The sequence below is a fragment of the Batrachochytrium dendrobatidis genome (assembly GCF_000203795.2).
Source record: "Batrachochytrium dendrobatidis JAM81 unplaced genomic scaffold BATDEscaffold_1, whole genome shotgun sequence".
Classification (NCBI taxonomy): Eukaryota; Fungi; Chytridiomycota; class Chytridiomycetes; order Rhizophydiales; genus Batrachochytrium; species Batrachochytrium dendrobatidis.
In genome coordinates, this window is record NW_006281099.1 from 4,332,644 (window position 1) to 4,357,161 (window position 24,518).

At 39.2% G+C, this 24,518-nt stretch overlaps 8 protein-coding genes across 8 annotated transcripts; 5 read left to right on the forward strand and 3 right to left on the reverse strand.

The window, feature by feature from the left end:
- Window positions 1-409: 409 nt before the first annotated feature.
- BATDEDRAFT_85212 (uncharacterized protein) lies at window positions 410-1,600 on the reverse strand (the record flags this gene model as incomplete). Its single annotated transcript, XM_006676400.1, has 3 exons — window positions 410-604; window positions 684-827; window positions 893-1,600. 3 exons carry the CDS (start codon window positions 1,598-1,600, stop codon window positions 410-412), a joined length of 1,047 nt encoding a protein of 348 aa, XP_006676463.1.
- A 114-nt stretch (window positions 1,601-1,714) lies between these two features.
- On the forward strand, window positions 1,715-3,726 carry BATDEDRAFT_85196 (uncharacterized protein; the record flags this gene model as incomplete). The annotated part of the gene is made up of 9 exons (XM_006676125.1): window positions 1,715-1,823; window positions 1,898-1,948; window positions 2,035-2,165; window positions 2,261-2,356; window positions 2,785-2,889; window positions 2,973-3,098; window positions 3,184-3,316; window positions 3,397-3,515; window positions 3,595-3,726. 9 exons carry the CDS (start codon window positions 1,715-1,717, stop codon window positions 3,724-3,726), a joined length of 1,002 nt encoding a protein of 333 aa, XP_006676188.1.
- Window positions 3,727-4,342: 616 nt separating this feature from the next.
- On the reverse strand, window positions 4,343-6,028 carry BATDEDRAFT_22586 (uncharacterized protein; the record flags this gene model as incomplete). Its single annotated transcript, XM_006675540.1, has 5 exons — window positions 4,343-4,437; window positions 4,525-4,595; window positions 4,684-4,870; window positions 4,956-5,841; window positions 6,008-6,028. The coding sequence occupies 5 exons, from the start codon at window positions 6,026-6,028 to the stop codon at window positions 4,343-4,345; spliced, it is 1,260 nt and encodes a 419-aa protein (XP_006675603.1).
- A 378-nt stretch (window positions 6,029-6,406) lies between these two features.
- BATDEDRAFT_34330 (uncharacterized protein) lies at window positions 6,407-8,821 on the forward strand (the record flags this gene model as incomplete). Its single annotated transcript, XM_006675764.1, has 9 exons — window positions 6,407-6,547; window positions 6,649-6,741; window positions 6,859-7,011; window positions 7,121-7,273; window positions 7,346-7,472; window positions 7,551-7,962; window positions 8,037-8,062; window positions 8,137-8,454; window positions 8,561-8,821. The coding sequence occupies 9 exons, from the start codon at window positions 6,407-6,409 to the stop codon at window positions 8,755-8,757; spliced, it is 1,620 nt and encodes a 539-aa protein (XP_006675827.1). The 3' UTR covers window positions 8,758-8,821.
- A 1,697-nt stretch (window positions 8,822-10,518) lies between these two features.
- Window positions 10,519-11,352, forward strand: BATDEDRAFT_32827 (uncharacterized protein; the record flags this gene model as incomplete). Its single annotated transcript, XM_006675608.1, has 2 exons — window positions 10,519-10,670; window positions 10,775-11,352. Coding segments are annotated over exons 1-2 (699 nt in total), but the record flags the coding sequence as incomplete, so codon positions are not given.
- A 2,463-nt stretch (window positions 11,353-13,815) lies between these two features.
- Window positions 13,816-16,788, forward strand: BATDEDRAFT_85199 (uncharacterized protein). Its single transcript, XM_006676126.1, has 12 exons — window positions 13,816-14,072; window positions 14,188-14,296; window positions 14,360-14,504; window positions 14,577-14,701; window positions 14,794-14,942; window positions 15,009-15,067; window positions 15,158-15,266; window positions 15,362-15,490; window positions 15,556-15,790; window positions 15,901-16,209; window positions 16,296-16,394; window positions 16,465-16,788. Exons 1-12 carry the CDS (start codon window positions 13,894-13,896, stop codon window positions 16,639-16,641), a joined length of 1,824 nt encoding a protein of 607 aa, XP_006676189.1. The 5' UTR covers window positions 13,816-13,893; the 3' UTR covers window positions 16,642-16,788.
- A 1,984-nt stretch (window positions 16,789-18,772) lies between these two features.
- Window positions 18,773-19,426, forward strand: BATDEDRAFT_8991 (biotin--[acetyl-CoA-carboxylase] ligase BPL1; the record flags this gene model as incomplete). Its single annotated transcript, XM_006675002.1, has 3 exons — window positions 18,773-18,922; window positions 18,998-19,121; window positions 19,194-19,426. Coding segments are annotated over 3 exons (507 nt in total), but the record flags the coding sequence as incomplete, so codon positions are not given.
- Window positions 19,427-22,635: 3,209 nt separating this feature from the next.
- BATDEDRAFT_85210 (uncharacterized protein) lies at window positions 22,636-24,478 on the reverse strand (the record flags this gene model as incomplete). Its single annotated transcript, XM_006676401.1, has 6 exons — window positions 22,636-22,894; window positions 22,981-23,253; window positions 23,334-23,461; window positions 23,570-23,790; window positions 23,859-23,974; window positions 24,054-24,478. 6 exons carry the CDS (start codon window positions 24,476-24,478, stop codon window positions 22,636-22,638), a joined length of 1,422 nt encoding a protein of 473 aa, XP_006676464.1.
- Window positions 24,479-24,518: the final 40 nt, after the last annotated feature.

Genomic DNA, 24,518 nt, shown 5'->3' on the forward strand with positions numbered 1-24,518 from the left:
ATTGCATTCACACGTTTATTGCAATTTAAACTGTATACTCGTTTATACAATAAACTATAGGTGCCGAGTGTATCCATACTCAAGCAGTGCCTTTGAAATGGTTCAAAAACTAGTGTCACGCACACCCGATTACTGATTACAATAATTGCTTAATAAATTGACCGAGCCATGGGTTGAATGCTCAAAAATCATGTATAATTGGAGTTGAGTCAAACTAACCATTATATTCATATCCAGTAGCCAGTAATACTTTTCAATAAACCGAGTCCAAGTCAAACATGATGGGTTCAACCTAGTTTCCAGCACGTGTTTTGACTACCACTTGACAGTATAGTCTCATTGTTTTCTCTTGATAATAACAACCAATACTGAATACATTGTAAAAACAGTTTTGCAAATTCAAAGTGGTTTATACAGATATTATGCTGGTATGACTTGAAGGTTGATCAGCATTAGATACAGCCTCGGTCTTGACCGTGATGGCAGACACCAGAACCTTTTTTGTACGATCGTTATGATTGGCAGGCATAAAATACACTCCTGGCGATGCTTTTGTAAAGATAAACTTTTCCAAACATTTTTTTTGAGACTCGATAATTTCTTCCTAATATTCATCAACAGTTGGTATTTAATTGACAAACTATGCATGGATCGAATAAACTGATGATGCAAACCATGCTTACAGAAATATCTTTGATTTTTTGTTCTGTAAGTCGACGCTTTTCAATTACAGCTTCCCGTTCTTTCTTTATGCGATCTGCCAGCTCTGCCTTTTCCTTGACGAGTTTCTCTGCAAGTCGTTGTTCGATAGTTTGGCGTCTAATGGCCTTGTGATTGCCAAAATAAAAGTTAATATATATATACAATTGTGGCATCAAGATTCAGTACTTACTGCTTCCGACATGTTGGTATCTTGATCCTTCTTGGCAGTTTGCAGAGTACCAACCAGCATTTGAAACATGCGCTTGCTACGCTTTTTGGCTTCGGGATTGTTGTCCATGTCATCGGATACAGATTTGCGCTTATGCAATCCTCTGCCAACAGATTCATCTGCTACAGAAGATGTGTGTGATTCTACAATAGATTGGAAAGTACTCGGAGTTGGCTCAACTGTTTCGGGTTGGATACTTTCGGTTGAAAGATCAGCAGAAACCAAGTCATCAATGCTAGATGAAATGGTTTGAGTCGAGTCGTCCAATACCATTGTGGATTCATATGTTGATGGTAGATTGGAGGTTTCTGACGGTTCATCAATGGCTTGAGTAGTTTCAAGTATATTTATTGATTGGGATTGTAAATCTGTTGATATATTTTTACTAGACTCTAAAATGGGATCTGACAAATCAACAGGGAGCTCAGAATCATCTGCAGTGTCTATAGCATCTTGTTTTTCTGGAGTAGAAGCAGCCTTTGTCTTTCTTTTTGGAGTTTTTGTGGGTGTAGCAGGAGCTCGTTTAGATTTTGGAGTTGCAGCAGCCTTTTTAGGCGATTCTGAACTGACTTGAGAAGTAATAGGATTTGAAGATCTGGAAGCACGTTTACTAGGAGTTTCACTTTCAGTGGGTTTGGCAGTGCTCGTATTTGCTGCTCGTCTTCCCATTGCTGATTATTGCTGCAAAGTGTCTGATTTTCAAAGTCAACCAACACACAGGTGACATCAGGTGATTTGGTGGTTGAGTTGTCATGTTTGAGCAACACGATCTTCACGCTCAACATGACCCACCAATCAGGCATCAGACCTGCAGCAGAATTGGTATCGTTGTTCTGCGAATGCAATACTACAGATAATAAAGTGAGAGCAATTTGCTCCAAAATTGTCAATGGTTAGTTGATTACTGTTGATTAAGCAGTCGGTTTATTACAGATCTAAACTATAGTTGTGCATTTTGATTTATAGAAAGTATCAATGTTACTGGCACTATACATGTATCTGGAACTTGGGAAAAAGGTATTTTGTCATTGTTTATATCTTGAATTACTTTTCTACTGTTGTGCATTAACCGCATGTATCTGCAACCATTTGATTGTATTTAGACTTTGAAAAACTGGGTGAATGGTTACAAGAAAGCACCCCTTGTTATATCATGTATAGAACTGATTCTCGAATCAATGAAATGGGTTCTTACGAATGGGTATTTATGCAGTTTGTTCCCGATACTGCCAAAGTAAAGTTATTCTGAATCTGTCGTTTTTGAACTGGAATTAATATCTCAAGCTTGGCAGTCAAATTCACTATTTAAAGCAATGATTATGCATATAGGTACGTGATAAGATGCTGTATGCCGCATCTAAATCTACGCTTACAAAAGAGCTCGGTGATTCAAACTTTGTTGATACTGTGTATGCCACCACCAAGGTAACTTTTGAACTACGATTGTTCATGTAAATTAACATTCTCAATTCTTCAAACATCTATTATATGGTGCATACAATCAGAGTATGGTCTTGAACTTGTCTTGTTTCTTTTTTGCATAACTATACATTACGTGATCACCAAGTCTAAATCCAGATATTGAGTTTGATTGTTCTGAATCTCGGATACATTTGCGTTCTAGTTTAAAAAACAATGATTGCACATCTTGGGAATGCAACTGTTGTTTCCATGTCAATCACTCAATGTTTGCAGTAAATTTGATGAGAATTATCATTACATGAGACTGGCTGTTTATTACGTATTTGAACTGTTATTTAATGACCCATTTTACGTGAATACGCCTATAAGTTGCATGAGTAATGTCAACTTGTAAAGACATGAATCAAACTAACTATTTTGCATTGCTAAAGGATGATCTATCGTTGGAAGGGTTTCATTGTCATGTCAAGCACAGTCATGCAGAAGCCCCACTCACCGAACGGGAACTTGAAGCTGCTGCTGTCAAGGCTTCCGAGGTTGGTTTACTTGGACTGCTGTTTTATTACTTCAATAATGCAAGTTACTAATATTTGATATGGATTTTTTAAATTTCATTTAGAGTACAGCAGAAATTGGCATATCGTCACGCAGATCTAATGCACCTGGAGTTGCATTTCAATTTACTTTAGAAGCTAACCAAGCATTCAAAGAATTGAAAAATGGTTCGATTAACTTTATCTCTCTTGTAAGTTTATCTATCATTTAATGTACAAGTGTTTGACTAGTATTATATTGGCGGTAATTTTAACGCTTTTTGTAATATTACTTAGCGAGTAGATCCAGAAACAGAAACTATGCTTTTGGATTGTTCTGCGTCTATTCAATTGTCAGAAATTCATGGAAAAATTGATTCACAAGCTCCTCGATTCATCTTTTTCAAGTCTGTATCAAGTGATGATTATGGTATGTTATTGAACTGCATCATATTTCAAGCGAATCTATATCATATGAGCGTGTACATTTAAAACTATTTTGATTTTTAGCATTTGCATATGTATCGCCTCCTGAATGTAAAGTAAAAGAAAGAATGCTGTTTGCTGCATCTCGTTCATACGTCGTTGGCGAAGCTGAGGCAATTTTGGGACTCGGCATTAAAGCAAAGGTATATCCAGATTGTGTGCATTTGACGATTAATAGTCTAACAAGCTAATATCTACATATTTTTGACTTGTACACCATAGTTTGAGGTGGATACAGTGGATGAATTTGTATCAAGTTTTGAAGATCACTGCAAGCAAGTTACTGAAAAGGCTTCCCCATCTGCGCTTAGAAAGCCTGCATTTGCAAAACCAAACCGACCTGGTCGCAAATAAATATATTTTGTAGTCACATGTGGCTTGAGCATTTTGCCATGTAGATGAAAGTTGACTAAATCGAACATTTTTCATTCCAATTTACAGTCGTATTCACGTAAATGAACCACGAGAATCAAAATACATGATAAACGAGCAGTCCATGTTTGATACCAATCTTATTGAGCAAGATCGTGTCTTTCAAACTCGTTTAGTTTACTATTTTTGTGCTGATTTTTGTAAAAAATACTGGGTGAATATTCACATCTCTGTTCTAATACATTCCACATCTTTTCAATCTCCAACTTTCTTTTCTTGCAATCCAAACACTAACTGGTATACAAACAACAATTACATGCCTGATATTGAAGTACAACAGAGCTCGTATAAAGAAATAGTCATTTTGTAGTAGAAACTCAACGAATATTTGATGATTGTTTATTTCGAAGCAAAATGATCAATCCAAGATAAATAATGTAAAAAAGATGGTTCATTTTATGTGGATACTGGCCGTAACTTTAATCAAGTCAAATATCAACTAACAGGGTTAAAAAGCGAATTTCATAATTGATAGGCAATGATGAACAAGTTTGAACATCAGTTTATGTTTTTGTTGGGTCTACTGTAGAAAATAAAATTAGGCCAATAGGATAATACTGACGAGTAGAGTAGAGATGAATGATAAACCAAGACCAGATGGTATAGCGGCTTTTCTTGCTGAACTTACAACGGCTAAAAGTATTTGCAGATTAAATCATTAAACAAAAAGTTTAGCTTATTTTTTCACTAGGTCAAGACATGGTCAATTAAATGCATTACCTGTTTGTGTTGACTGGGCTGTCTGAGAAGCTGTACTGGTAGTTGTGGTAGAATTACCAGATGATACGATTCTACAAATTAAATTTTACAAGATATCAATACTATATATAAATCACAGTTGCTTCATGTATATCATGTTTAAAATACACATCAATTTACCCAGATGGGATCGATCCAGCATTTGGTGGTTGGATTATTGGGAATCCATCGACATTGGTCTGGCAAGCACAACCAGGAGAAAATCCAATGTACCCATTGGCGCGATCTAAAACGACATTCAAGGAATATAAAAACGATTGACCAAACACCACTTTTGAATCGTCACCAATAGAAATCCCCATAAAGACTTGAACATATATAATGTGTATGGTATATTAGCAAGTGTAGTGATGAAAATAGTTTAGACACGCTTTCAATATGATTGTACTCACAGTTGCCTTGAGCATCTTTGATAATGTATTGGTGTGGTCCCAAAGTGATTCGAAGTGTTGCGTTATTGATGCCATCTGGACCAATTTGATTGGATACGATATCAAACGAAATTGTAGGCAGGTTGTACCAAAAAATGGTGTAAGCAGGTCTGTATACTGTTTCGCCAAATAAAAATGGAGACAGATTTGAAGACTGTAAAAGATCAGGAGGCAATCCGCCCGATCCTATTAGCGCATTTACAAAAATAGAAAACATGCTTGACGGAAGAAGAATCACGCTTTGGATGGTATCGATTTGTGACCATTTAGCCGCGCCTGTACCCATCTGGAATGAAGCTGGAAATGGTATAGGATTTGAATTTACAGTCACAGCTTTTACGTTTAAAGAAATACTAGATCTATCTGGCGAAGATGCCCAGATGGTTGGAATTCCATTTGATCCGCACTTTGTAGATGGCTGCGAGTTGCCAATATCTATATAGGCGAGACTTGAAAATACTGGTGAGCACATTTGAAGAGCAATCTCATTTTTTATCATGTTTCCAGAACTAATAAAAGCATCAACTACTGTTGGTGGATTCGCAACGTATTTTGCTCCCTGGGGATAACCTAATCCAAAGTATCCCTGATTGGCGGTGTAGATGGGTAAAGTATTGGTATCTTGAGATTTGATTCCAAATATAGGTGCGTTTGAGGAATTTAATTGAGTACCTGGAATGGACACTGTTCCTTGAAATCCAAACCCTGTATTTACATCGTTTTCTATAATTGAAACCGTCTGTGTTGGACCTGTCGGAGAAATATTGATTGTTTGTCCTGTATAATCGTTTATACCCACCACAGGAACAAAAAGATCGGATGCAGCTGCATTGATACTGACTTTAAACTAGTACATTTCAAATCAATAGGGTGTAATTTCAAAAATGTCAGACGCGAAGTTTCAGGTGATATTTAATCATCGAGACTAATTCATTTTGACCGAGTCAAGTTTACAGATTCGTAAAATAACTGCCATATAAATTGTGAGAGGCATGTTAAAAGGCAATACTTACAGTTGTGTTTTGGACGCTCATGTTTATAAACATATTGGATCGTTGTGGAGCAGCGATGCTTACCACGGCGCGATTTATCCCAGTATTTACCAAAGAATGGTCTTTCGGAATGCATTCTACAGAGACTCTATCGGCTGCTGCAAGTGTGGTCCATAAAGCAAGTAAAAGCCACTGCATAATTGAAATACAATTTATTTTTGAACAGCTATGTAGATTTGGCACAGAGGGATCCGGTTGAGATTGTGGATTTCAAGAGATTTATAAAGTCGAGATGGCTTCACGTTTATTGTCAAAGCATAATATCCTGTGCTGGAAAACAATACACCAAATCACGTGAATTCAACACGTGACTATGAAGCAGTTGAAATCAAAGTCAAAACTGCAACTTTACTATTCGTCATGGCAGTATCTAGAGTAACCCTCTTTGGTGGTGTCAGTATTACTCTTTCTTTGCTTGTACTTTACAATGCATTTGTGCAGCGTCATGGAATGTTTTTCCCTGCATGCGTCCATATAGCCCAAAGCTCTGGTAGTTTACTGGTACATATTGCTGCCATCATTGCTTGCCAAGTTTATATCAATGCTGCTGATCTGTAGCCAATCCTACTCAATATCCTGCTATGAATATTAAACTATTTTAGATTTTAAGCTGCTCTGCTTTCTACTTGATATATCTATGTGGCCATGCTCTTCAGCTACTTTTATTTGGAGAGCTACGTGCTATTGAAGTCGAGGTATTCTTTCCTATTGTGGATCATTCGCTACTGGATTCCTTATTGTATTCAAACCGGGCTAGCATGTTTAACGTTTTGCTTTTATTTGAACGGGATTTTCAATTGTAATTCATCTAGCATTTATATGAACGATCCTGGTCCTCTGTTATGGATACATGCATCGCAATGACCATATTCAAGTACGAGTTTGAATGGCGATTTGTATTGTTTTTTGTACTACTGCTGCTTGTCAAGATGTTTCACTGGATCTGTGCAGACAAGGTCGACCACGTGAGTAGTTTCTTGTAGATACATGACAGGATCGCCACAGATGTATAATCCGCGTTCGTTTTCGATAGCATAGATTATAGTATAGCTAATATTTTGATTTTTTTGATAGATGGAACAATCCAACGATATCACTGCTTTATTTCATATTCGGACTCTGTCTGCAATGGGTTTTTTGCTGCTAGTTGATGTCGCTTTTCTTGGATATGCCGTCAATAGCGTGGTTGCTCATGGACCAACAATGATGATTTTATTTGCATTCGAAGTATGTTGCATGCACATCAATGACGAGTTTTTTGTTTTTATACCGTGGTTCTAATTTAAAACGTTTGAATAGTATTCAATCAGACTGATTGTGCTCATCTCCATTTGCGCAAAGTATATTTTACACAACATTGATTTGCGAAGCGAAGCTCCATGGGAAGATAAATCCATATATTTCTGTTACGTTGAATTGACTGTTGGTATGTATTATTAGGCTTCAGATATATAGTCATTTTTCATCATCTATATATGCTCATCTTAATGTGGGCTACATTTAGATGTTTTGAAACTGGTTGGGTATTCGTTGTTTTTCCTCGCGATCATGCATTTTTATAGCATTCCGCTGCATATTGTGCGTGACTTGTACATGACTTTGCGAAGTGTTATTCAAAAGTGTGGCGATCTCATCAAATACTACCGTGCAACGGCCAACATGGATCAACGGTATCCAAATGCAACAGAAGCTGAGTTGGCACAGATGGATCGAGTGTGTATTGTTTGTCGTGAAGAAATGATTGCTGTGCCTGCTGTAGTACCTCCACCTGCTCCTGTTGGGTTTGCTGCACGTGCAGCAGCAGGTGTTGGTCATCGTGCCAATCCTATTGCTCCCAAACGACTCCCGTGTGGACATGTTTTTCATTTTCGATGTCTTCGCAGCTGGTTAGAACGTCAGCAGGCTTGTCCCACTTGGTAAACATGGCTATAAGAATATTCGAATTATTTTGCTGTTTACTTTTATTAATATCCATTTAAACTTTTTGTAGTCGTCGATCGGTTCTAGATATGCCTAGTGAGTACAGTTTTAATTCAGACTTAGTTTTGGTGTAAATTCATTATTTACTAAACTATCTATTTGATGTACAGATTTATCAGCAACACCACCAGCACAAGTACCGGTTCCAGATCCTGCCGCGGCTGCTGCCTATCCACCCATTCAGCCTTTTGCAGGAAATTTGCCGCCCCATATATTTCCCCAAGCACCACCAGCTATGCTTCCTCCAGGTTATATGCCACAAGCAGGACCCATGCCTTTGCTTCCAACTCCAGCGTATTTAGATCCATTACAACATCCTGCTGCGCCGCCAGTCACAATGGGAGTACTTGCAAACGGTGTGTTGGGCCATCAGCAAGTTTATCTCACTCCGCTAGGTCCCATGCGAAATGATATGATTCCGCCAGAAGGTAGCGAATACATTGCTTTTGTATATATTTTATTGATAATTGAGCTTTGAGCTTTGAGAGTTTATTTTTTATTGCATTGCTTGTTGCTTTGAATTTCAAATTTTAGCCGCGTCGCTGCAGGTGTTGGATAGATTGACTGACGAGGAGCTCAAATCTATGGAAGGCAACACTCGATTTGTAATTATTAAACGGCTAAAAGCTATTGAACAAATCCAAATGCAGCTTGCTGGTATCAGTACACAATTTACTCAGCTATTACAGCAAATGCCCGTTTCCGAAGAAAAACAGCCCGACACATCTTGAATGAATATTGCTAATTTTTAAATATATTAACCATAGTTTGGTGGAAATGAAGCAATATAGTATTTAAAAGGCTGAGTTACAGTTATTGGTAATGAGAATGTAAATATAAAACGACACATTGCAGGTGATTGTCACCATCAGCGTATCATGCTTTTTAAAAAGCATTTACGTAAAACTCATTCAACCACACTTTTGTGTGGTCAGATTCTTGTTTGGTAATGCTGCTTTTTTGCAAATATCGGTAGGTTCATTTTCTGATTTGGATAGAGGCATCCATCACCCGTGTTTCCTGCATCGCGGCGACAATCTGACTTGTTGACACATCTGCTGGTCCACTCGACTCAATATAGGACAATGCCATTCTGGTCTTGTTCTGACAAAAACTGACGTTGCACTTGGAATCTACGCTAACCAATTGTGCAGTTTTGCAGGAATCCACGGGTTTGAAATGCTGTAAAAGTAGCCTGCTTGATACTATCGGAATGTTTTCAAAACATGACAAAATTGGGTTCCTGAAATATAAATAAATATTCATCTCGTTCTCATTCTATTGTTTTCAGCTGTAAACTGTCACGTTTTTAAATCCCAAGCAGTTCCATAAACTCAAAGCCGTCTACACTCGATACAACATCAACCCTCGCTCCAAATGGACATATCCATCCGTGGATTTCTTGAAGACCACCTCTTGTTTAAAGAGTATGCAAGCAACACAGGGTTTATCGATACGCTCACAAATCTAATGAAAACGCGAGTGTTTAGCGATGGTGCGTATGTAATTCGTAAAGGCGAGGTGGGCCGTGCCATGTTCTTTGTGCTTCGAGGTGAAGTTGAAGTCATTTCCGAAGATGGTAGGTGTCGAATACATTAAATCTCGAGTAGCTTTTGAATGTACAACTTTAAAATATGTGACATGAATAGATTCATGCACATGTTGGGTAAAGGCGTTATCCTGGTATGAGTGTATGAACTCGGAGGTTTAAAAAGTTTGGTATACTGATATAATGAAAATAATGTTTAATGTATTGACTTGCTAGGTGAGACTATTATCAATGTGCTCAAAGAACAGTCGTTTTTTGGTGAAATTGGACTCTTGTTTTCCATACCAAGGTAAGTAAATCAAGTTCCAGTCTGTATGCTCATGCCTGCTTAGCTCATTTGAAATAAAATAATATTTTTATATCTTGAAACTGTTGATTAATCAAAAACTGTTTGTATATTTGATATTTTTGATCTTGAATAGAACAGTATCGTGTCGAGCAAGGGGCCGAAGCATTCTTCTTGTTCTTACCAAGGAATCTCTGGAAAAAGCCGTTGAACCGTATCCACGCATAGCAGTTTCAATAGCTCAAATAGCTGAAGAGCGATACACATCTCATATCAAACAAGTAGAGTCTTCAGTCCAGGTTGAATTTGGCGAGGAGCTCAAAATCGGAGTCACTCAACAGGATTTAAAAACCATTCCATTATTTCGCGATTGCGAGATTGGGTTTCTCCACAATTTGGCACTTTCGCTTCGCCCAGTAAACTATACCAACGATCAATTGATTATTCAAAAGGGTGAGATGGCCAGCGAGATGTTTTTTGTTGTTCGAGGTGTAGCAGAGGTATTTAATGAGACGACCAACCAAGTCTTTGCCCAGTTCCACCCAGGCAGTTTTTTTGGAGAAGTTGGACTGTTTTTTAGCAGTAAGCGATCAGCATCTGTTCGATGTGCCACGAGAGATGTCACGGTGTTTAAACTTTATAAAAAGGATTTGGACAGCTTGCTGGAGAATTACCCAGAAGTGAAAATGAAGATTGAAAAAGAGGCTTCACAGCGACTACAGTACATTGAGTCAAGAGAAAAGGCCAATCTGGACAAGGCAGTTCATGACATTACTGATGTGGAAGTTGTTCGTGAAAAATTGAAAACTGTACGTTGTACTGAATGTATGCCAATTCTGCGATTGATCCAAATGATTTAACGCATTTATGGTATTTCAATACTTGAATGCTTTGTATTTTGGGTTTCAAACAGGTACCGCTTTTTCGCAATACACCAACAGCCTTTTTGCATCAGATTGTATTGGCATCAAGAATTTTTGTAGCAGAAAAAAACAGCATCATCATTAAAAAGGGTGAAATCGGTCGTTCAATGTACTTTGTGATTGACGGCGCAGTACAAGTTGTTTCCGAAGATGCCAAGCAAGTCTATGTTCAAATGGATGCCAACTCATTTTTTGGCGAAGTGTCGCTTTTTTATGAAGTAAATCGCACTGCAACAGTCTGCGCAAGTAGTAAAACCACATTGGTTGAGCTTTCCAACGATACAGTTCAATCGATTTTAAAAACTTACCCTAATCTTATGGGACAGATTCATGAGCGAGCCAAAGATAATTACACGTTGTTTATGGCGAGACAAAAGGCGCTGCAAGAGCATCATGTTCCTGATAGTGATAAGCATCGGTTCGATATCGAGGCGACAGTTAGCAGATTGCGCAAAGTGCCCATATTTGAAAAATGCAATGAAGGGTTTTTAGGCACATTGGCTTTAAGCACGTCTATCCGCACTTTGAAGGAAGGCGATTTGGTAATCAGTGCTGGGCAGCCATCACTTGAAATGTATTTTCTTGCGCATGGCCAGGTTGAAATTGTTTCTGATGATGGCAATACAGTGTATGATCAGGTTTTTCAAGGAGGATTCTTTGGTGAAGTGGGTGTCGTAAGAGGTGTAAATCGCACTGCATCGGTCAGGGTCAAATCCACCGTGTGCCGACTTTTAGTGCTGTCTGCTGATGCAATGCGGAAGGCTTTGAAACAATATCCAGACAATTTCCAAATGATTTCTCTTGAAGCAGACAAGCGGTTTCGATTGGCAGAAGGTCGCGTGTTACCCATTGAACATGCTCTTACACATACTGTATCTTCTGGTTTGACGCAAGCTCAAAAACCCTCAACTGTTCAGTCATCAGAAGCTGGTCTTGGAAATGCAATGGATATACAAAAGTCGGCTGAAAAAGAACGATCTTCCAATGGATCTGCAGTGTCATCAATGATTCCGTTTGGACAACTGTTTTCCAAGCGTAGAAGATCAAGCAAAGCCAAGGACAATAGCAAGCCAAGCAAGCTCAAGGAGTTTTCGCGAAGTATCAGCCAAGACTCTATACCCGATCCAGCAGTTCAGTCTGGAATGAGCACATACACATTACATCAGTCGGATTTACCTATTACGTCTATTGTGCTGAAAGACAAGGAAACATCTACACATGTCCAACGCGCTCTTGGTAAAATGCTGAGCACATTGAAAAACACCCTCAGTTCTTCAGCAGAGTTTTCCAAAGCCCGAAGTATGTCTGCACCAGTAAAATATCACACAATGGCAGCAAAACAGTGGGTAGTTCCAATTAAATTTCGTGAAGAAGTCAAGCGCAAGCTTCAAATTCCACCCCACAAAACTTTAACCAGCATTACTGATGCAACAGAAGCTCATCTTGAAATTATTTTTTCATACGTTTTACCTTCTGATATGTTACGCTTGCGAGGAGTATGCCGACGATGGAATGAGATTTTGCTTATGCAACAGTTTTGGCGTGTACTAAATCTACGGTCCGAGTTTCGTAAAATCGATCGAAAGGCTTTGGAAGTGTTTGCATACCTTGGTAGCGAAACATTAACCATGATGGATCTTACTGGGTGTTGGATGATTGTAGATAATGATATACGTACATTGGTTACACGGTGCCGTAACATTCAGTGTTTGAATGTATCAAATTGTTGGAAGCTAACGGATATCGGGTTGATTCATTTGGCTAAAGGGTGTCCTGAGCTAGTGAAATTAGACATTAGCCACTGTAGTCAGATTTCTGGTATCGGATTCAACGAACATATTTGGTCCAATATGAAAAGCATCAACATATCATACTGTAAAGTGATCAGTGACGAGCAGCTTGAACGATTGCTACCAGGCACTCCAGAGATGCAGGATATAAAAATGCGTCGATGCCAACGTATTTCGGATTTTGGAGTTTTTTTGATTGTTCAATATTGCCGACGACTTCGATCGTTGGATATGAGGGATTCTGATCATATTACCGACACTTGTTTAAAATGGATTGCTTCATCATGCTACAATCTGACAGATTTGAATCTTACATTTTGTAGCAGAATCACCAATGGCGGCATGTATGATCTTTCTCTGGGATCGCAAAGCTTTACTAGATTGCAATTTACAGCTTGTGAACAGTTGACAGACGCATCCATCATATATTTTTCTGCTAGTATTCGGAATTTGAAGTTTATTTCTTTACGCCAGTGTAGAAAAATGACGGATAGAGTTACTGGATATTTAGCACAATCGTGTGCTACATTAAAGGAAGTGGATGTGACAGGATGCCCCAACATCACGGAAATGTCCAGATTGCAGCTACAAGCCGCTATTCCGTCAATTACTGTCAAGATTAATCAGAGTCCAGAATCGCGCAAGATTGTTCAACCGGGACAACAAGGAAAACCAAAAGCTATCCAAGTGCCCCTTTCAGAAGTATTTACAAGCGGTCCCAAAGAAATGATGGCAACACCGAAAAAAAGCAAACGAAGTTCTGGAAAAAAGAATTTGAATTTGTCTGGAAGTAACACTAGAGGTTCAGTGTACAAGACTGTTCCAACCAGTAGTGCTGGATCAGAAAGCGAGCCTCGCACTGGCGACTCGGCCCCAACTGAGAATAAATCTCGGCGTCATCATCGTCATCACCACAGTAGTTCTGATCGTAGCAAACTCAGAGCAAGAACAGCTTCTGTGAATTGAAGGAATTGTTTTGATTATTTTTGAATAAATTTAAAGATTGCCAAACATTTTTAAGCTTATGTTGGATTTAGTTTTTTGGTAGATTCGACAATCGAGTCTACACAGCGTTGTGGGTAGTTTATTGGTCCATGCACATCTTTATATAAACCAGTTTGGGTTTAATGTAGTAAAACGAGTGCTTTGTAAAGATGGATTGCAGTGGGGTATCTAAAGGGAAACCTTTAATTTGTCAAGTTTCCTGTTTAACCCAACCTGGAATCTAATACAAACTACCAGAGAAACCATTGAATACTGTTGGCACTGGAAGAAGTGGGATTTTATACCAAACTACTGCAACATCAAATACTGAAACCATGAGTTTGGCCGAGGATGATACTACACCCACTGCTGCTTCTATTGTGTCTGCTGTTCATGGATTGACTTTGGATGCTCAGATTCCGACTGTTGCATCTGTAGAGAGTAGCATGGACAGCAATAGTAGTAATCAAAAACAGACAGAAGCTGGCAGTGCTGAACTAGTTCAGGAAGAAAAGTGAGCACTGAACTGGCATAAAACACTACAAGTTATACACTGCAGCACTTGTTTAATACATGCGCATGCCATCTGGCTAATCTATTTATATATCTGCTATTTAAATACACAACAGTTGGCTGAAACTAGCAAAGCACCAGCGGATTGTGTCTGGATGGAGCATGGACAACGTCATTGATCCTCGAGAGGATATATTTGATGCCAATAACGACCATATCAAAGAGGCAAGAGTTTATATTTGCTGTGAATCTATTTTTTGAAATATAAGTTGTTGACACTGTTTTTAGGATATTGTGCGATTGATTGCCCAGTACCTTGGCGATGAGGGTTATGCATCTTCCAAGATGATCTTACTAGATGAGGCTAATGTAAAGGCTTTTGAGCGAGAGGAAAACTATTCCGAGATTAAGCGAATGCGTAAAGCAATTTTTGGTAAATACAATGCTGCATGCAATGGTTTCATATTGCTAGAAAGATGAGTGGTAATTTAATTTGGACTATTAGATGGAGATTGGCCCGAGATCGACAAGTTGTGTTCTCGTCCCTTGATTCGAAACAACAAGAGTTTTGTATATGCAGCGTATAAACAACAGTATCTCGAATATATTGAGCACCATGAGATTCAAAAGGTTTGAGCCTGCATATTTACGCACCAAAAGACTAGTGTTGTGCAATTGAATGTGAATCAGATGTTGATCCATTTAAATGGTTATTCCTTTAGGCATTTACGCATTTGAATAAGCGATTGAAGCCTTTGGAGCATTTGCAAACTACTCCTAATGAGTTTAAAGACTTGTGCTATCTTCTTACTGCAAAGTCTGTTCAAGATTCACCTTTGTTTAAAAACTGGGAAGGCATTGGACCATCAAGGTGTACTAGTTTAAAAGCATGCTGTGTTGTTGATTGTTTGATCTAATGCAGATATACTTGTTTTAGAGAGAAATTAGCAGAGCTATTCCAAAGTATGATTGATTATGATGAAGGAGATCGCGAAGGTAGTTTGTAATATATTATACTGCGTTGATTTGTAAAGCAGCTTTACCCTGTTCAGTTGGTTTAACAACTATCATTTTGATTATATCTAGGAGCTGTGTATGTACCACCAAAGCGTTTATTGAAACTGTTGAGACAGGCGATTGCATATCAAATGGGTTCATCACGCTATGCTCCAACAATTACCCCCAAAATATCTTCGTGAGTATATTTCAAATGTCGTGTTTACGTTTTGCCGACTGGTTGAATTGTGAGAGATTAAATGCTGTACTTGCTAATTTATGTCTATTTTCAAGTTTGTTGCAGGACTATTCATCGCTGGTTGTGCCCAATACTGTCAAAAGCGTGTTTAGTGGTCACACTGGTAATATCAAGTGTGTAGAATTTGTTGGAGAAGATGGAAAACAGATTGTGTCGGGATCTAGGTGAGTTGACTATCCATTCGGCATGTATTGATATGTTACATGTGCTAATAGTTTTGGGGTTGTAGTGATAACACATGCCGTGTATGGCATACAGAAACTGGTGTTCAAATGGGTATATTAGAGGGTCATACATCTCGTATATGGGATGTTACATCTACATTGAATGGCAATTATGTTGCAAGTGCATCAGGTGATTCTACCATCAAAGTATGGAGCATCAATGATTCTGGTATGCCCTGTTTGAGCACACTTTCTGGTGGCAGCGGTGACATGTACACGGTTAAATACCATCCAACCCACGTAAGTTTTAATATTTGTAAATTTATACTACTGCACTATCAAGTTTGTGGTACCGTGTATATGAGTAGATTTGGTATACTTGTTTACAGTATATTTGTGTGGAATGTCAGTCATTTCTTGTCTCTGGCGGATACGATAAAGTAGTGCGACTGTATGACATTGAACGTGGAGTAGCTGCCAAGACATTTACCGGACACCAGCTTTCTGTGTCTAAAGTGATATTCAATCCACTTGGAAACTTGATAATTAGTGGGTCCAAGGACAACACAATCAAATTTTGGGATATTGTGTCGGGTTTATGCATCAAGACAATCTCGTCGCATTTGGGCGAAGTTACATGTGTTGAAATGAACTCGGATGGCACTCTGCTGCTAAGTAGTTCCAAAGACAATTCGAATCGATTGTGGGATATCCGCATGGTAAAGATACTGCACTCATAATTGGTAATGAGCAGTCTTTTAATCTTTTGAATTGAATCTGGTGTTGTATCTGTACGATCCTTTAGTTACGACCAATTCGCAAGTTCAAGGGCCACCAAAACACATCCAAGAATTTCATTCGAGCATCGTTTTTAGGAAACTCGCTGATTGTTGGTGGATCTGAAGTAAGCTTGACTTGAATGGTTTTGTTGGTTGTAGAAATATCATTGATTTATAATGAATCTATGCATACAGGATGGCGCAGTGCATTTATGGGATCGAGACAAGGGAGATTTGCTTCAGCGATTGCGAGGACATTCAGGAGTGGTGTATTCGGCAGTGTGGAACGCAAGACAAGCATTACTAGCCAGTTGTTCAGATGATTGTACGCTGAGTACATGGTGGTTTAACCCTTCAGCCAATCGAGTTTAAAATTGTCAGATTTTACAATATATATGATGGAGTTGAGTAGTAATGAACAGCCCGTAGCACGGAACTCGTAACAGTAGCATGGTAAAACAACTGATGCATTGCAGCTGTATTCACGTAAAATAATGAAGACAGAATACATGATAAACAGTTTCATTCTGGATTGATACTAATTTTACTGAATAGCATTTTTGTAAGCTGTTTACTAGTCTTTGTGCACATTCTTGACATTTCTTCAGCTTTTCTTTTTTCCAATCTAAACATTGAGTGATTGACAGAAACAACAGCTGTAATCTGTTTTTCTTGAACTGGATACAAACCTATCTGATATTAAATACAAAACTTTTAGAAAAAACCAATCAATTTCTAGTAGGAAATACTTTATTCCAAGACAATCCAAGATCAATACAAGTGATTTATTTTACGTGAATACGGCTGTAAAATATAAATTGAGAATCTGGAGTTTATACTAGCAGCAGTGGGAAAGTATCGACAGCGAGGATCAGGATTTGTTTCAAGAAACCAATTGCTGTTCACTGGAGTAAACACCACAAAGACTGTGATCACAGTAGCAAGTAGTAGTTGTAAGATGTCGAGATTAAATATTCTCGTTTATAATGGGCCGGGAGTATCAAGTCTGCAGCGTCAGTTGATGCAGCAGCTGAGGCAACATTTGTCGCATTCATACGACATTATTCCTGTCGATAGTCATGTTCTGTCCACTGCTCCATGGCAGCAATCTACTGCATTGCTGGTCATGCCTGGAGGGAGAGATCTGGCCTATTTGGCTGCATTGGACCCACTGGGCATCCAAGCCATTCGTCAATACATGGACTCCACTAACTGCACAAGTCACAATCCTACTGGTGGCAAGTATCTGGGTATCTGTGCTGGAGCCTACTTTGCCTGTTCCAGTGTCGAGTTTGAAGTAGGTCGGCAAGGAATCGAAGTGGTTGGTCAGCGACCATTGAAGTTTTGTTCTGCTGTTGCCTGTGGTTCAGTTACTTCTCCTGTTCTATTTCAGTATGAATCCGAGGCTGGTGCGCTTGCTATGGATATTAACATACACGATCCATCCATGTTTGATGGTGAATCTGCATCTACAACAATCTACGTTAATGGCGGACCATACTTTGATTTTCGACAGGATCATGTCTTGACTACTATCGTGACTGATCTGGCTCAACCCAATGGATCTTGCACTATTCTCGCCACGTATGCCAAAAATAATCAACCAGCAATTGTCGATTGCAGTGTTGGTTCTGGTCAAGCTATACTTGTTGGTCCTCATCTCGAGGTATCTGCTGATTACTACCGTTCTCGTATTGCTCATATCACTGATCCTGATGAACAAGCACGTTTGAATCAAATCCTTGCTTCATTGGAATCTGCCGAATCTGGTCGATTTGCACTGCTCAAGAACGTATTAAAACGATTGGGACTTGTTTTGAACTCGGATGACTTGACAATACCATCATCAATCTCTGCTAGTATCAATCATGCAGATCTGCCCATGTTAAGCCCTATTTCACTGTATTTCAAAACAGAGTTTGAGCAAACAAAGTTTCTTGAATTTCTTCAAATTGAATCTATAGACAATGCAATGACCACATATGTTGATGTCAATGACACTCACAATTCATGGCAACTTACTATCAATCCTGCGTTTATTCATCCTCGTCTGGAATCCAAGTTGATGGATTTGGATTTGCTAGAGGCTGTACCATCTACTGGGATATTACAGATTCGGGCTTTATGCAATCGAGATGCTCACGTTAATTTGAACAATCTAGACATGTTTAATATTGAAGCATACATATCTGAATTGAATGCTAGGCGATTGAAAAGTAGTTTTAATGGTTCCGAGTCGTTTGGATTGCCTATTATGTATGGACGTGTAGTGACCTCGACTCAGTCTGTTTTGGAAAGGTAAACCATCATAAATGCATTTATAAAGGTACCAAGCCATTAATCCTGTGTTGATTAGAAACATGAAGCTACGCGGTGCATTGAGTGACGGCACTGTTTTTGTTGGATCTCATCAACTGTGTGGACGGGGTGAGTTGAGCGTATATGTTTGAGCATGCATCTTTTGACTTGTTTCTAATTCATCAGACCATCTATTGTGTGTCTAGGACGGGGTCGCAACTCATGGATTTCACAGCAAGGATGCCTACAGTTTTCTTTTAAAATGTCGCACAAGGAGTCTTCATCGATTGTCTTGTTGCAATATTTATTTGGACTAGCGCTTGTCGAGGCAGTTCAATCTTTACCCCATTGCAAGGTATACCAAACTGCTTGTCTGTAGATTAGTATTTATTTGGATTGCTTCAACTTTTTATACTTTTGTAATGATTAGAATCTGCCAGTGTGCTTGAAGTGGCCCAACGATATCTATGCTCAAACCTCTGATGGGCCGCGCAAGATTGGTGGGATTCTGATTACGTCCGAGTTTTACAAGGGTGCATTCAGCCTGGTTGTTGGTAGGTGATTGTTTCAATGGACGAGTTGTCACCAATTCCATCCTTGTCAAGCTTACGCGATATTTGTATTAGGATGCGGATTGAATGTCAGTAATCCCAAACCAACGCTTTGCATCAACGATCTGGTAGCTGCATCTGATGCACCAAATGGTTACACTGTCAGTAATGAAACCATGTTGGCTGCCATATTACATACATTTGAATCTCTGTATGGATTGTTTATGAGTGATATTGAGCATTCTACAAAATCGAGTCGTTTTGAACCTTTCTTGCCCATGTACTATAAAAAATGGCTTCACAGGTAATACATGTTTACAGTATTTCAGATGGCAGTACTGTTTTTTAACAATCATCATTTTCGACCTACATTCTTTATTTGAATGGTTTAGCAATCAAAAAGTAAGGATCATGGAGAATGGAGTTGCAAAAGAAGCTGTGATTGTTGGGTTAGATCGACAAGGACTGCTGCAAGCCAAAGTGACAAGTGATGGATCTGAGCGACTACTTCAGCCAGACGGAAACAGTTTTGACATGATTAAAGGACTGGTTTGTGCCAAACAATAAAGTGTTTTTTATTGAAATTTAAACAGTAAAATTTGTCAATACAAACTTGTAGTTTTTCTAGAAATTTTGGTTTAATAGCCAGAAGACTACATGGATCTGACATTGGCGGATCAAAGGAAACTGCAGAGTACATTTAGACAACTCAAGAGTCGACTCCAGTCACTTGAATATGCAGTGCTGGTATCACCCAGCGCACTTTCTGATGTTATGCTGCAGACATCTACGCATAGTCACAATGAACATGGTTCAGGATTAGATTTGCCAACTACATCATCTGTACTGCCCAAACGACCTCATTCAAAGGTCAGGTTTAAAACCAATACAAACAGAAATAACAATTCTGAACAACTTTCCAGCCATCGATCTTCCCATTCATCGCTTGCAGATCCCATCCGTCGTCATGTTGCTGCATTCATGGACTGTTTTGATGAATTCATTCAGCGAGCATGGCTGCCCATTCTGCATACATATTCCAGTTCACATCAACAACATTCATCTGGATGTACTGTTTTTCAGGAAAGCTTGTTTGCTGATACACAATCTTCTGTAGATACCTGCCATCCTCGATTTCGTCCTATTCTGCCATTAGGAATTTTGTCAGCATTTACGGTCGGACGTGCCTTGGCTGCAACATCTGTGCCGTTACAAACACCGAGATTCATTGCATCTTCTAATAGATCTTGCTCAGATATAGAATATTTGCTTCAGGATAAAATTCCAGATCATTACTTATTACCAGCTGTGTTTCAGCACATGTTTGAACAAGTGGTCCCTGCAAGCCCTACGGTTCAAGGTGTCATCATTCCCCATATGATTGTTATATGTGAATCTCACGGTGCTGATTGGCATGTATGTTTCAGGATCTGAATTATGCAAACAGTACTCGCGGATATGTATTTGCTAACAGCTATCAAACCATCCATGTATTTGGATTGGGGCTTTATCTAGGCATTCGAATTGCTCAAGCGATTGTGGTCATATACATACAGACCAACAGAGATATTCAAGGCAAAACTTGCACAGGAACACGTTTGGGCTTGGCGAACATCTACTCGATTAATCAAACGTAGAACCTGGGAACACATTATTTCTGCTCGAGCAGTATCTATATCACTATCACTATCAAACATACATAAAAGACAATTGCGCAAGCGCAATAAATACCCATTGCAGAGCGAGATGATGCAGATTGTATGGATGATTGCGCAGATCGAAGTTGCGAGTGCATTAAGAGTTTTAAAGTATATTTTGGACGAGGTTGAAAACTGTTTTGACGAGGATCGAGTACAGATGAATACAATGGTGAATATAGCTGTTTCGATACCCATTGACGAAAATGCGGACGACCATGCAGATCACTCTAGCAATGAAAGTAGCTGCAATCAGTCCATGTCTAATCGCGATCTGTCCCTTACATACGATTTGGTTCTGTATACTGCAGCATGGCTTTTGCGTTTAAGAAATGTCAAACCTGATTGGGATTTTGAAACATTGCGTGTCATTTCTACATTGATCTCTCGATATGCTCGGATTGTCTGTCATCACATGACAAATGTTTCTACTACACATGGTGCTGATACCTGCTTTGCTATTCTATGCACTTTGGCATACCTTGAATTCAATCAAAATCCAACTTGTCACAGTTTTGAATCGGGTTTGAAAGCAACAGCTTGTGCCAAAAAAATAATCAAAACTGTATCGTCGCTTTTATCGCTGATAAATATTTCCGCCATGTTGACGTCGGACTTGATTATACCTGACATGCTCTTGTCGATTTGCACACTGGCAAAAATGCACAGTGAATTCGCACTTTCTCGAGCGGTGGTGGCTGCTCTGTTGAACCACCTGCTGCATTTTAAAGAATCTGATTCAAATGATACATACGAAACAATTATTGAACAGCTGCGCAAATATTTGCAAGAGATGCAGGAATTGAGCCCAAACGACTCGTTGACCCACATTGAAAAATGGTAAGCTGGTGTATATTATTGACCGTGTTTTCACAAGTCACCATTTATTCCATTTTAAATTCAACTCATTCTGAAACCATGCGGTTTGAAAATAATAGGAGATTTGAACCATTATTGAATGCATATATTTTGGCTACGCCTCATCCCGTATTACCCAAAGTAAAATTGCCAGACACTCTCTGTTGCTTAAATGATACCGACTCAGACATGTCCTGCTTTGAGGATTTAAGTGGTGGTACACCTATCCCATATCAAAAAACATGCACCTATTCACCTGGTTATATGTTTGCCTTTGCTGATTCTCATGACCCTTTAACTGCACCAACGAGTGTTGAGCGATCTATGCGTGCCTATGTCGAGCGTCGGCGGTCACGACACATGCTACAAGCATCGATAATGTCTGATGATACCTCTCCTGTAAAACTACAAGAAAACGATGACATGGTTCTGATGAATGATGACTGCACTAAAGACCATCACATTTCTAAAATGCCGCAAGATCTAAACCAAGTCAATACATGTGTGTGGTTGGAACATACACCTACCAAGGCGGCTCGAGTCAAAACAAAACGGCAAATATGTATAATCCAATCTGATGATAGCGATGATATGTGTACCGACAAGACGGAATCGGATATCGAGACTAGATTTAAAAACAACGCAATGTGCGATTCTGATGCAGATGATTTGCTTGGGAGTTCACGGGACATGTCAACAGTAGTATCATATCAATCTATCCCAACTACACCCAGCCAGAAACAAAAAAGAATGCAGCATACCCATCAACCCTATCCAATGCGAAAATCATGGAATCGAAACACTGTAGAAATTGATGATTTGTTGCTATAACACAACTGTCGTAATACAAATCCTTGTAAAATTGATTTTTAAAGCTGTAAACGTTTTGAACCCCATACAAAATACAAGCCATGGTATATACAACATGGAAAACGCTTTGCAGATGTATTTATTTGAAATAATTAACCTCTTCGTCTTGAAATATAAGTCCCTGATCCAAAGAAAGCCGTGCCAGTACGAGACGCGGAAGACGGGGCACCAGTATGCCTATTGAAAGCAGTGTCACTCTCTGCAGCTATATTTGAAGCCAATAGATTACTTGCGACTGAATTGGAAGCAGAATGCGACGCTTTGGGCAGAGGTGTACGATTTGTTCGCGTTGCTTCACGATCTGGAAGTGTCACCAAACGCCTGCTTCGCTGAGTTTGTCTCCGTTTCCGTCTAAAAATTGTCCAAAAACAATGAGAATCCATTACAAAAGTGATTATCGTGTGATTTTAAAGTCTTTAAACATGTCATGGACATACCTAGAATCTCGTTCTAATTCCTTTTCAATACGTTCAAAATCTGCAGCACTAGCAACTTTCAAATACGGACCAAACTCTCCATGTTCTTTTAATCCACGAAGCACGGATTGAGACTTGATTTCTGGCAGAAAATGTGTGGCAAGATCATCATCGTCAATCAACCCACTTCCAGTGGAAGGGATCGGAAGTGGAAGATCAAATTTGTGATCAATCAAGAGGAGCGATTTTGATAGCGTGTGCATTTGCTCTCTTATAGAATGAGATATTGCTGTTCTATTAGAATGAATTTAACGACCAGATCGATTAGGTTACAAACAACAGATTTCTAAACATTGATTTGTCAAAAATATTACTTGAATTCGGGTGCGAGTCCTAGCTCATTGACCAAATGTTCAGCAAATGCCTCGGGATTGTTACGTTTGCATCCAATATCCCATTCAAACTGATCCACCATGGCTTGATTGTCAATGGTTATATCCAACTATATAGCAAAGCAAATTGGACAAATTGGACAAATTGGGCAAATTGAGCAAAGGCGAATAGAATGATGGCATAGTAAATCCATACATTTCAAACATGTCACGTCTACCTTGATGACTGTCCGTAATTCAGGTAAATCCTTGGTGCCAACATCCTGATCATCGTTTCCACGAGTGTCATGTTCAAGGGGAAGCAATGTGTTGGGAGCATGCTGGAAAAAATCACGAAGTTGCTCCTTGATGGACTTGACTACAAGTGGCTGGAACGCAGCAGACAGTGCCAGATCTTCGCACAGTATTTTTGCAAAAAGTTCTGGAGTTACCACATCATCTAAAATCAAAAGATTAGTTAATACCATGACCAAAAAGCATCGATTCGAGTATTTCTAATCAAATCACCTTGAAGATTCCAAGTAAACGTATCTCGTAGTTTAGCGCCGTCCAAATCAATATCTAGTCGAATTGGAACAAGTGTAACTGTATTATCTGCAGCATGCTCCTGATCTTCGTCTGAGCTAAAATAAATTACACGATAGTCATACATGTCATCAAACATGTTGTCCATATCATGACAGTTATGCTATATGTTCTTACAATATAAAAGATCGCAGTCGAGGCCTATTAGCCGATTCCTTTTCAGTCCTAGCCAGTAGTACGTTGCGAGCAGCAAATTGTTGAAGGGCATGAGATTCCTGTAGTTTTTCTCTAAACAACTGGTCCAAACGACTGTTTTGCTGCTGTAACAGGTTCATGTAGCCTTCCTCTCTCTGTCGAAAAAGAGTGATATAACTCTTGTTAACAGGACTGATGGAATCCGGTAATTCTGGCTTGTAGTCTGGTACAACCTGTTTCTGCTGCTGTAGTACCAACTGCTGTTGCTGTTGTTGCTGCTGTTGCTGCTGTTGAAGCAACTGTCGATGTTGATGATGTTGCAATAGTAACTGCTGCTGTTGATACATTTGCTGCTGTTGGTATTGAAGCTGTAATTGTGGATGCATTTGTTGCTGTGGTGGTTGCATGGTGGATTGCATTTGCATGGATGTAGGTATCGACGTCATC

What these genes read in the sequence shown, in the direction of transcription:
- BATDEDRAFT_85199 (XM_006676126.1), top strand. Translation starts at nt 13,894, where the DNA reads ATGAGTTTGGCCGAGGATGATACTACACCCACTGCTGCTTCTATTGTG. An exon ending in ATTACCCCCAAAATATCTTC is followed by an intron (nt 15,267 to 15,361) that starts GTGAGTATATTT and finishes TCTATTTTCAAG; the next exon opens with TTTGTTGCAGGACTATTCAT. An exon ending in GATTGTGGGATATCCGCATG is followed by an intron (nt 16,210 to 16,295) that starts GTAAAGATACTG and finishes ACGATCCTTTAG; the next exon opens with TTACGACCAATTCGCAAGTT.